The sequence below is a fragment of the Pongo pygmaeus genome, chromosome 4 (assembly GCF_028885625.2).
Source record: "Pongo pygmaeus isolate AG05252 chromosome 4, NHGRI_mPonPyg2-v2.0_pri, whole genome shotgun sequence".
Lineage (NCBI taxonomy): Eukaryota > Metazoa > Chordata > Mammalia > Primates > Hominidae > Pongo > Pongo pygmaeus.
The window spans coordinates 84,837,678-84,849,748 of NC_072377.2; the positions used below are offsets into that span (position 1 = coordinate 84,837,678).

Sequence of the window (12,071 nt, forward strand, 5' to 3'; positions counted from 1 at the left end):
GCAAAGCAAAGTAGTTCTGCTGACAGGATTAATGTACAATTAGTGGAGGTGACACTAAGCTTTTATCAATGGGAATTAATGAACAGCCCAAGAAGAATGGAAGAATCATTGGAAATGTATTACATTTTTGTGATATTTTTCTCTGAAAGAACATACACAAAGTTGTAGTCTTACCTGCTTAATAAGTCAGTGGGAGGGGCATAGAAACATCATTAGTAATGGCCTAAGGGTGACCCTAAAATGATGTGTGTGTTATTCTTGGGATGTTAGCTGCAGCAAAGAAGCTCAAATGACCTTAAACCCTCCCAATGGTTCATTTAAAAGATTTTCACTTGCTTCCTGCTGATCTGTAGCTCTAGCTCAGAGATACCCAGTAGAATTTTCTGGGAGGATAGAAATACTGTATTTCTGGGCTGTTCAATACCATAGCCACTAGCCACATGTGGCTACTGAGCACTCAATGTAGTGCAAGTGGGAAGCCAAAATAATAATTTAACTTTAGTTAATATAAATTTACATAGCCACTTTGGGTAGTGCTGTCATTTTGGACAACATAGCTTTAGATCCCCGGGAGACCCCAGAGATCCCTGGTGAGGGCCACATTATAGAGATTCAAACTTTGGTTGGTTTAGGGGGCAACACAGGCAAAGAACTGGTGAAGGTGCGATTTGTAATCCCAATCTGATTTTTGACCTGACAAAGTCATCTTTCCCCACTCTGAGAAAGCAAAAACATTTGGAAGGGCAGGGGATCCACAACATACCCCCGTTTACTTTAACATCTACTGCTGCATTTGACAGAAGGGGCTGGCCAGGGTCAGCTAGGGTCAGCCAGGCCCAACAGGGTCGTCAAGACAGGGTTAGAGAAGATCCTTTTTTAGATTTAGTGTCATTAGTACTTGACTTGATTTCATATTAAAGCCCTTTAATGAAATGCTTATTATCTGTAATGAACTTTCGTTTCCATGCATGATACTGACAAGAAGCTCTTGAATTCATGGCCTGGTTGTTAAAATTCATGATGTTTTCAAGCAGCAGTCCTAGAGTCTGCACCAGTGGACCGAGCAGGAGTGGAAAGCTCCCCTGCAGCGGACACTACAGAACTTTCACCTTGCAGATCCCCCTCAACTCCCCGGCACCTCCGCTATCGCCAGCCTGGAGGTAAGAGCTCAAGAGGGACTCAGAAATAGAAACATGAAAAATGATTTCTAGCTTCTGAACCTTTCCTTTGCCTAATTGTTTCACTGCCAAAATAATTTTTTTAGTCTCACTTATTGAAAATTAATTGGAAGCAAATACAGTCGGCCCTTTGTATCTGTGGGTTCCACATCCATGGGTTTCATATCTGTGGATTCAACCAATCACCCATCAAAAATATTTGGCAGAAGAATAAAGCTTCTGTACTGACCATGTACATACTTTTTTTTCTTGTCATTATTCCCTAAACATTATAGTACAACAGCTATTTACATAGCATTTCCATTGTGTTAATTATTATGAATAATTTACAGGTGATTTAAAATATACAGGAAAATATGCATAGATTATATTCAAATACTACACGATTTTATATCAGGGACTTAAGCATCTGTGGATTTTGGTACCTGAGGGAGATCCTAAAACCAATACCCTACAGGTAACAAGGGATGACTGTAATGTTACTGTAGGACCAAGTGGTGGAAAAATAAATGATTAGAGAAGATGTCATTAGTCTAACCAACATTTGTTTAGTTCCATCATTGCATTGCATTTTGTGAGGAGTAATGTGAATCAAAAGGCTCTTCTTTAGATGTTAGCTAGCTGAAGAATCTCAGTGCTGGGTTTACCAAAATGTTCCCAGTCTCTGATATATTACCATGAGTCCCAATGTAGCCTGTATAAGTGGACTCATCTGGGCATCACAATCTGGGGAGACCTTGTTAATAATATTATTTCATCTAAAATAAGGTCCAGGTACATGGGACCCAGTCATCATTATAGTGGCAGAAACTGGCATATGTATTTTGATATATAGTTAAGAAAATTGTAAAGCATTACTCCATAATTTGTTTGGGAACACAATAAATGTCCTCTAATTGGAAAAAAAAATAATCAGAACAAAAGGTAGAAATATTTTAATTATCTCCCATTTTCCCCACTGCTCAAATAAATATATCCAAATAACAGTTATTTTGAAATGTTTGCTTTTCTCTTCTTAAGCCAATTATTTCAAGTCAGAACAGAAAATTACACAATTATGAAACCAGATTCACCCCAAGTAACCCAAATGAAAAGGCTTTTTTTTTTTTTTTTGGAGACAGAGTCTTGCTCTGTCGCCCAGGCTGGAGTACAGTGGTACAGTCTTGGCCCAGTGCAACCTCCACCTCCCAGGTTCAAGTGATTCTGCTGCCTCAGCCTCCCGAGTAGCCAGGATTACAGCCACGGGCCACCACGCCCAGCAGTTTTTATATTTTTAGTAGAGATGGGTTTTCACTTTGTTGGCAAGGCTGGTCTCAAACTCCTGACCTCAGGTGATTCACCCTCCTTAGCATCTCAAAGTGTTGAGATTACAGGAATAAGCCACTGCGCCCAGCCTATAAAGGCATTTTTGACTCTCGTAGGCATGCTCAAATAGGGCATTTTAGCAAAAGGTAAAGTATATGGCTCCAAATGGTTATCAGTGGCCTTAGCAGCTTGGTAGAAGCTGTTGTCATTGCGAGCTCTGAGAGCAACTAGGAGGGTCTGAGTCCGGCTGTTGTTAGATATCTGCCTTCGTGGATATTAGCCCTTGGGGCTTTAAGGCTCCAAGTCAGTTATGGGTTATCCTGCCATTTGGGTGTTTCTGGTAAATGAAGGTGACAAATTAGACTTTCCTGGCTTGTCATAGTACTACTATGGAATTAGCCAGATCTCTCTATTCTTCTTAGAGCTTTGGTCAGTCCAGGTCTTGGCAACTTCCTTGACCATTGCCATATAGGACAGACCCCTTTGACTTCATTGTAACCTGGAAGAGTTTGGGACAAAAACCTATGGAAGTAAGGCTCTACCAAGGCGAGAGTTAAATGCTGTTCAAGGCGTTACAATTATTAGAACTCTACTTTATATTCTCTTTTCATATGTTTATATTCACATATAAATTTTTTAATTCACATAAGGATTATTTGGAAATCCTCATCTTGTTTGTGGATTAACTAAGCCAAATCCTTTGTTTCTTCCCTGATATGACTAAATCATAGAGACATAGAAATATGGGAAGGAGGCTGAAAACTGTGATAATATGGAGGACCCGAATGAGGACAGCATCACATATTTCTATCTAGCTGAAATTTTGCCTGTGCATCTGTCTACTTGCCACCTTGTTCCAAAATGCAATAAGTCTGTTATGGAAAGAGAAGGTAGAGCTGTTTTATGCGTTTGTGCTTGGGCACATTAAGAAGCTCTTTGCTTCCCCTGTTATGTATGTATTTATTTTAGGCATGATTGTGAAACATTAGGGCCAAACTAATAAAAGCCCTTCAGGTCAGAATCACAGCGGACTGTTTTCACTAAAAGCCTGAGCAAGGAGAAGTGGCAAGCTTGGCACCAGCACTGCCAAACGCTGTGTGTACAGTCCGAGGAGTGAAAGGGACTGCAAGGTTGCTCAATACATCCTTTCGATTTTAAAAGGGCCACACTTAAACCATCTGTACTGTTAAGGGTGTTCTGAGAAGGAAATTCTGTCAGAAGGAAATTCTATCAGTAACATGATGTGGTATCTTTTTTAAGAATATTTTTATATTAAGATACAGTTTACATACCATAAAATTCACCTTTTTAAAGTATATAGTTCAGTCTTTTTTTTATTTAATATATTCACAAGGTCAGGCAGCCATAACCACTATTTAATTCTAGAACATTTTCATCACCCAAAAAGAAACCCTGTAAGTATCAGCCGTTCTATACTCATTAGCGATCACTCTCCATTCCCCCTCCAACCCCAGCAGCCCTAGGCAACCACTAATCTGCTTTCTCCCTCTATGGATTTGCCTCTGCTGGACATTTAACATAAAGGGAATCATATAATATGTGACCTTTTGTGATTGGCTTCTTCTTTAACTTGGCATGTTTTCCAAGTTTATCCATGTTCTAGCATGCATTGGAACTTCATTCCTTTTTGTGGCTGAGTAATATTCCCTTGTATTTTTCTGTTCATCAATTGGTGGACATTTGATTGTTTCTACTTTTTGGCTACTATGAGCAATGGTGCTATGAATATTCATGTACACGTTTGTGTGTAGATGTATGCTTTCGTTTCTCTTGGTTATATACCCAGTGTGGAATTCCTGATGTGCAATCTTGTTATTTGCCCATTAACAGAGATAATACAGGGCATTTGGCCCAGTTCTTCATCTGGTGCAGGAATAAAAATGTGATTTTTGTTATAGAATATTATCCATTTGCCTCACTATTCCATTTCCTTTCTTTTCAAATAACCAGGACAGACGGCAGACAATGCCCACTGCTCTGTTTCACCGGCTTCTGCTTTTGCAATAGCCACAGCTGCAGCAGGACATGGGAGTCCACCAGGTGAGTAGGGGAGCAGCTATGTACAGATATGTGACCATTTATATTAAGTCAGTGGCCTGTGTCTGCCAGTGTCTTGATGAGACACTCGGCAGCTCTCACACTGGAATCCCCCCACTTTGGGAAGCCGAAGCCGAAGGATTGCTTGAGACCAGTAGTTTGAGACTAGCCGGAGCAACATAGAGACCCCATCTCTATAAAAAATTTTTAAAATTAGCTGGGCATGGTGTTGCATGCCTGTAGTCCCAGTTACTCAAGACGCTGAGGCAGAAAAATCGCTTGAGGCCAGGAGGTTGAGGCTACAGTGAGCTGTGATCATGCCACTGCACTCCAGCCAGGGTGATAAAGTGAAACCCTATCTCAACAAAACAACACAAAATAAAATAATAATAAGAGAATGCACATTCCTAGCTCTTTCTGAGTCAATGTTTCTGGGAAGAGACTGTCTTTTAAATAAGCCTCTTCAGAAATCTCCTTATTTGGCCAGGCACGGTGGCTCACGCCTGTAATCCTAGCACTTTGGGAGGCCGAGGCAGGCAGATCACCTGAGGTCAGGCATTCAAGACCAGCCTGGACAACAGGGTAAAACCCTGTCTCTACTAAGAATACAAAAATTAGCTGGGCATGGTCTCATGCGTCTGTAATTCCAGCTACTCAGGAGGCTGAGGCAGAAGAATCGTTTGAACCTGGGAGGCAGAGGTTGCACTAAGCCAAGATTGCGCCACTGCACTCCAGCCTGTGTGACAGAGCAAGACTCCATCTCAAAAAAAAAAAAAAGAAAGAAAGAAAAGAAAAAAATCCCACCATTTGCAACAATATGGATGAACCTGAAGGACATTATGTTACCTGAAATAAACTAGGCACAGAAAGGCAGATACTGCATGATCTCACTTATGTATGGAATCTAAAAAGTCAAACTTACAGAAGTAGAAAGTAGACTGGTGGTTACCAGGAGCTGGTGGGGAGGAAGGGAAGTGGGGAGCTGTTTGGTCAAAGGATAAAAGGTTCAGTTGCACAGGAAGAGTAAGTTCTGGAGATCAATTGTACAGCATGGTGACTAGTTAAAAATGTACCACATACTTGAAAATTGTTAAGAGAGTAGATTTTAGATGCTCTCCCCACAAAAAAATGGTAAGTGAGGTAACAGATGTTAGTTAGCTTGACTTAATCATTCTTCAATATATACGTACATCAAAACATCACATTGTACCCTGTAAGCATATACAATACAAAATAATCAAATAAATAAATAAGCATAAGCTCCTTCAGGTGAGTCTCACTCAGGTGGTCTGTGGGTTACAGCTCTGAGAAATTCTTTATCAGAGAAGGCTGTTATTCCTCCTGTGTTGTTTGACAGAGTTCTTCACCCTTTATAACTCAATTACTGAGAACACGTTTCCATTTTAATTGAGTACAATGCTAAAAGCATATGCAAGGTGGGAGGGAGGGCTTGTGGAGTGCGGGGAGCCGGTGGGGGGCAGCTATTGCTTTAGCTGACTCATAATTCATTTCCAGTAGCTCCACGATTCTTTCTGAGTTGCTGTCAGTTAATTTTCAGGGTAAAGAAAAAGTACTTAAAATAAAAGCACAGTATTTTAATAGATAAAAATTATATTCATTATCTCTTTCCTCTTCTCTCACCTGCAAGGAGGATATAATGTTAAAATAAACCTGTAAGTGGTTTAGGGCTGGGTGTGGTGGCTTACGCCTGTAATCCTAGCACTTTGGGAGGCCAAGGTGGGCAGATCACCCAAGGTCAGGAGTTCAAGACCAGCCTGGCCAACATGATGAATCCCCATCTCTACTAAAAATACAAAAATCAGCTGGGCGTGGTGGCACACACCTGTAATCTCAGCTACTTGGGAGGCTGAGGCAGGAGAATCACTTGAACCTGGGAGGGAGAGTCTGCAGTGAGCCGAGATCATCCAGCCTGGATGACAGGGTGAGACTGTCTCAAAAGTAAGTAAGTAGATAAATAAATAATAAATCTGTAAGTGGTTTAAATAGCCTTGTTGCTGTGTCTTCACCTAAACTAAACCTATGGGCTCCAATCATCATGATTTGTAGAAACATGAGAGATGGGATATTTTGCTAATTAGCCATTTTTCACCTTTGTGGTAACAAAGGAATCCTTTCCAAAGCTTCTGAACCAATATTCACCATAGTAACAAGTAGGTATTATCTGTGTGATTTTTTTTTTCCAAATTGAGGACCAAAAAGAGATGTTCTCTAATGGACGTTAACTACCACAGTAATTTATATATTATTTATTATTATATATATTTCTCTAAATAAACATTTTGCAGATTGACCACATTCTGTTTCTTCAGCATTTTGCCATACATGCTTCACTAGAGATGTGGTCAGGCAAATTGGGATGTGCTTTGCCCCAAATATTCTTAAAACCTTTCCCCAAAAGTCCCATCAGAGTAACACAAAGCAGCCTATAATGGTCAAAATATCAATCTTGTCGATACGGTTGGCTTCTGTGATTGATTACATTCTGTAACAGTGAACATTTGGGGGGAAATAAGGGAGGCTTTGCTAGGCTTTCAGTAGAGTTATTGTCGATTGTGATTTGCTAAGACCTTCTCCTATCTTCCGTTCTCACGCGCTAGTCTGCCTTTGGAAAAAGTGAAGGACAAGAACATCTCACAGATTTCCTAATTTAAATATGGTTTGTGAGGGAAAATAAATTTGGGATTTATTTGAGATGAGCCCATTCCCCGTTTGCTGGAGGATAAGGGGAGGTCCTTTTTTCACCTGAGATTGCAATGAAGATTGAATCGTTCGACTGTGCTTTAGAGAATGGCTTTCTGACTAGCTTTCCCAGGCATATTGGGCCAAAAGGAAAAAGTAACCAAAACAGCCAGCTCTTTCTCCCTTTTTGAAAGCCTGCTGCTTTTCTGTTGCCTTTTTTTCCTACTTCTCCCCTGCAGCTGAAATAGTCTTAGCAAGAAAACCCTTCTTTAGCGAGCTGGCTCCTGGTGGTGCTTGCTGAGGAGGGCAGCACGGACTTGCTAAAAGACTCAGTCAGTGTTGCTAGGTGTTGGGGAGCCTGAACCCTGTGTGAGCAGACTGCTCTTTTATGACAGTGCTGTTGATGTTGCCTATCATGCAGTCTGAAGCCATATGATTTGATTTTAGAAGTAGAGGCAATAAGGGATTTGATTCAACAGTGCCCATGGCTCTGCTGTGAAGGCAGCAAGTTGCACAGGGGTCAGTTTCAATGGCTAGTGGCGGTAAGAAAGGGGGTCTCTTTTGGAGTGCAGACCAGTACATTCCTGGGGCTCAGCCACTCAGAGGAACTGGTCCCTTAGCAGATTTCACCTGCCTGGGAGAACTGGGCAGAGAGCAGGTGTACTCAGAGCAGAAACAGGGAAGGGCTAAGAAGATAATCTGGATTTATTGGCTAGCCAGGGAGAGCATGGCGTTGCCCGGGGAGGGCTAGACCTGGACCGGTGTTCAAAGGAAGAGAGTGCTGGATAAGAATCAACTCCCAAACAGACTTTGTATCTCCTCTGGGAATCAGGAATTGCTAGCCTGGATGCATCCAGAACCTGGTGAGTTGCAAAGGCAAGCAGAAGAAAGATTGCATAGACAAATAAACACCCCATGCTTTCATCAGTGTCTGCAGGCTTCCTGTCTGCTTATTCAGCTGTGATACAGATAGACTTGGGGATGCAGCTCTGCTGTGTCCTGGCTCCTAACAGGAAACGAGGTATAGCCCAGCCAAGCCAGAGGTCTGCAGAGTGGGTTTCCATGTTTCAGATGCCTCTGCAGATTCCCTCTTGCTTTAATACTCTCCCAGCCCTTCCCCTGACCCCATCTCCATCAAAATATATAGGAATCTGGCACCTCTGGGTTATAACTGTCAATTAATTATTATGCTCTCAAACATTAACTCCAGGCATTTGTATATTAAACCATTTCTCTTTAAGTATTGCTTAGAAAACTTCCTTACTGCATTAAAAGGAATTTCAAATGCAATACAAGGGAGGATAGCAATATTTTTTTGCAAGGAGGTCAAGACAAGACGTTCCTGCCAGACCCCGGGGGCAAGGAAAACTGATTTTATTTGTGGATGGTGCCCTGTGATCTGTTTGGGATTGCCTGCCCTGCTGCTGGGGTCTCAGCCTGCCTAATTTCCACATGGACTGGAAAAGCCTGGTTTTCAATCTTTTTGGGGGGGTCGGGGGGACAAAGTCTCGCTTTGTCACCCAGGCTGGAGTGCAGTGGCGTGATCTTGGCTCACTGAAACCTCCGCCTCCCAGGTTCAAGCGATTCTCCTGTCTCAGCCTCCCAAGTAGCTGGGACTAGAGGTGTGTGCCACCACGCCCAGCTAATTTTTGTATTTTTAGTAGAGACGGGGTTTCACCATGTTGGCCGGATTAGTTTTGAACTCCTGGTTTTGGGTGATCTGTCTGTCTTGGCCTTCCAAAGTGCTACGATTACAGGCGTGAGCCACTGCGCCTGGCCTCGATCTCTTTTTCTTCCTTTCTTTTAAAGAAAAAAAAAAAAAAGATCCCAAAATTGGATAAGTCTCTTCCTTCCATGTCATGCTCCCTTTGTTTATCTGAGTCACCGCTATCCAGCGAACCCATATCCTGCTCCTCAAAACTCGAGATTCGGATTTTATGCTTTCTGTGAATGTGGTAACCTTTCAGGGAATTTTTAATGGATTTTTATGTAGACCCATAGGTGATACCCAGGATTGTAGTGTTGTGCTTTCACTATAACTTCTCTCTCTGTTTATAGTGTTTCTCTGACAAAGAAACACATCGCAGGAATGCAGCTTTTAGCAGAAGCATTATTGTCTCATGTTTCCTGTTAATTTCAACTTCCTACCAACATTTTCTATCCTTGCTTTGTTTTTTTCCTCAACACTTATCACTATTTGACACACTATTTGTTTTACTAATTTATCTTGCTTTATTATCCATTTCTCCAATAAAGGTAAGATCCATGAGGGCAGAGATTTTTATCTATTTTATATACTGCAGTATCCCCAATATCTAGAATAGTATTGTACATGTAGTAAATGATCCATAAATGCTTACTGAATTAATGAATCAATGACTGAATCTTCATACTTGCAATAGGGAATATTCAGTGCAGAAAAGAAAAAACTGTACTGTCCATATATTTTTATAGTGCTGTGGTGTTTTTAAATTGTTTGTTGTTGTTGTTGTTGTTGTTGTTGTTATTTCTAGGGCAAAAGAGTTTTGTCTTATTTCTCCGACTGATCTGGGCAAGTGATATCAGTCTCTTCAAGTCGGCAAGCAGGTTTTGAGTGTCTTTTGTGTTTAGTATCACTTTTTTGGATACCTACAACCCTGAGCTGAGCACCTGGTAGACTTGTAAATAAGCCTCATTGTCTTGGTATTCATTTGATATAAGACTTTTCCTCACTCATGATTGGAAAGTCCTTGAGATATGCCTAGACCTGAGGCCTAGGGTCACCGTAAATGTTTGCTGCCAATCAGAATGCAAGCACTAACTAAACTGTTAAAGCTTCATACTGTGATATTAACAAGAATGGGTTTTGTGTTGCACTCATACCCACAGAACCAGGCTTTTGGTACCATCATTGATCTACAAATTAGGCCCAGTTACAGATGGATCCTGAATTTGTAGGCCTGATGTTTATACAATTTGGGGAAACACACCTCAAGGAAAATACTATAAAATTATAAACCTTTAGGGCACCTCCCGGGGCTTTGGAAGAGGCCCATACAAATTGAGAAGGCCTAAAGCTTAAGCTTTCTTGACTTCCTGATAAATCTGCTTTTGAGTCCAATCCAGAAAATTCTTGGAATCGCAACAGCTACGGGAAATTTTGTATGCTGGAGAGTGAGGGTGGGGGCATCAGTGATTGTCAATGAGTCATTAGCCATCTTTCTTCTAAGTTAGCCCAGAGTCAGATGGTATAATGAAAAAAAACAGAAGATGGCATCAATTAAATATGAACAGTTGACCAGGTGTTAATATGCGCACTCTTCTGGTGACTAGTTGGATTAGTAGAGCAGCATGATGTACGTATTGCCACCCTGATTTCCTTTCCCAGTGTCAAACAATCCTCCCTTTCATAGGGCTTTAACTCTATACAGGATAGGACTGAAACAAAGGATGGTTGATGGTGTTCTTGTGTGCCACCACACTGATTGAAATGTATTTGCAGGCACCTGCTCAAATTGAAGAGCTCTGCATAAAGTAGAAATATAAATGTGTGCATTTCAAATGGCTGCTGATACAGGGAATCTGCAGGTGCAGCTTGGATATAGTTATGATATGAATAGAAATGCAAATTCAATGAATAAATATATCAGAGCACATCATTGCACTTACTATACACCTGAAGTTGTAGGATTAATTATAGAGTTTATGAAATGATATAAAATGCAGTATGAAAGTGTGAGGTGGGTTATATTTATGAGAGTAGAAATCATGGCAGTGGAGGTACTATAAGCAACTCCTGATTATCTGTGAGCAGATTATATGTTTTACTGTTCTAAGCAAGTCAAAGTAAATTAACAAAGTAGAGGAATGGTTGAATGCACTTATAGGAAAATTAATGACACTGTTACAATTGCTTAGATAAATAGTGAATCTTTTACTGGTAGTTACCTGGTACTTGTAAAGTAGATAATTCATAATCTGTTTTATCTTCTGTAAAACCAGTCATGGCATGTGTAGTAAATAGTAGATCTGAGGTTAATGTGAGTTGGGCTTGGATAGGTTTTTTAAAATACTGATATCTGGTCCTATACCTAAAGATTCTGAGTTGATTGATCTGGGGGTACATTGTGGGATTCAGGAATTTTTTAAGTTCCCCAGGTGATACTAATGTGAAGCCAAGTAGGAAATGCTTGTGTGTGTGTGTGTGTGTGTGTGTGTGTGTGAATATTTTACTGAGGTAATGTCAGTTAAGGGTAAAAATTTGGATTTTCCACATTTCATATTAGATTTGGATGTAGATGGATTTCATGATTATTTGATTAATTCAGTAGAAGAATGTGGTTAAAACAGTTGTGTAATCTTAACCCACACCCTCAGGCAATTTAGGAAGTATGTCTGGATTTCATTCTACAGTCTAGTATTAATTTACATATTCAGTGTTTTAGGTGTAGATATGGTAGGTGGGCTGGATGTGAGGAGTGCTAGATTGAGTCCTGTGTGTGTCACCTTGGACAGTTTCTCTCTGGGCCTGTTGTTTCATGATGGAAGCCCGAGAGCTCAGCTGGTGCACTGGCTCTCCAGGTGTGATCTCTGGGCCTGTAGCATCAGCATAACCTGGGAACTTACTGGAAAAATAAATTCTCGGGCCACACATCATTCCTACTGAATCAGCATTTCTGAGGGTGGGGCACAGCATCTGTCTTTTACAGGCTCTTTAGTTGATTCTGATACATACTAAAGTTTGAGAAGCAGTGAACTAGTATAATGTCTGAGCTGCCTTCCCTGTTTAAAAATCTGACTCCATATTACTTGTAGTAGACTATACAGTAGATGAAAAACCTAAATTTGAAT

The 12,071-nt window shown here is 40.8% G+C and overlaps 1 protein-coding gene across 4 annotated transcripts in view; it reads left to right on the forward strand.

The window, feature by feature from the left end:
* RASGRF2 (Ras protein specific guanine nucleotide releasing factor 2) overlaps positions 1 to 12,071 on the forward strand; it is a 280,941-nt gene that overhangs the window by 173,432 nt on the left and 95,438 nt on the right. For all 4 annotated transcript variants that reach the window (XM_054489810.2, XM_054489812.2, XM_054489811.2 and 1 more), the window contains exons 16-17: positions 1,035 to 1,160; positions 4,455 to 4,544. In XM_054489810.2, the coding sequence (XP_054345785.1) occupies positions 1,035 to 1,160; positions 4,455 to 4,544 (216 nt within the window). The remainder of the gene's footprint in view (positions 1 to 1,034; positions 1,161 to 4,454; positions 4,545 to 12,071) is intronic.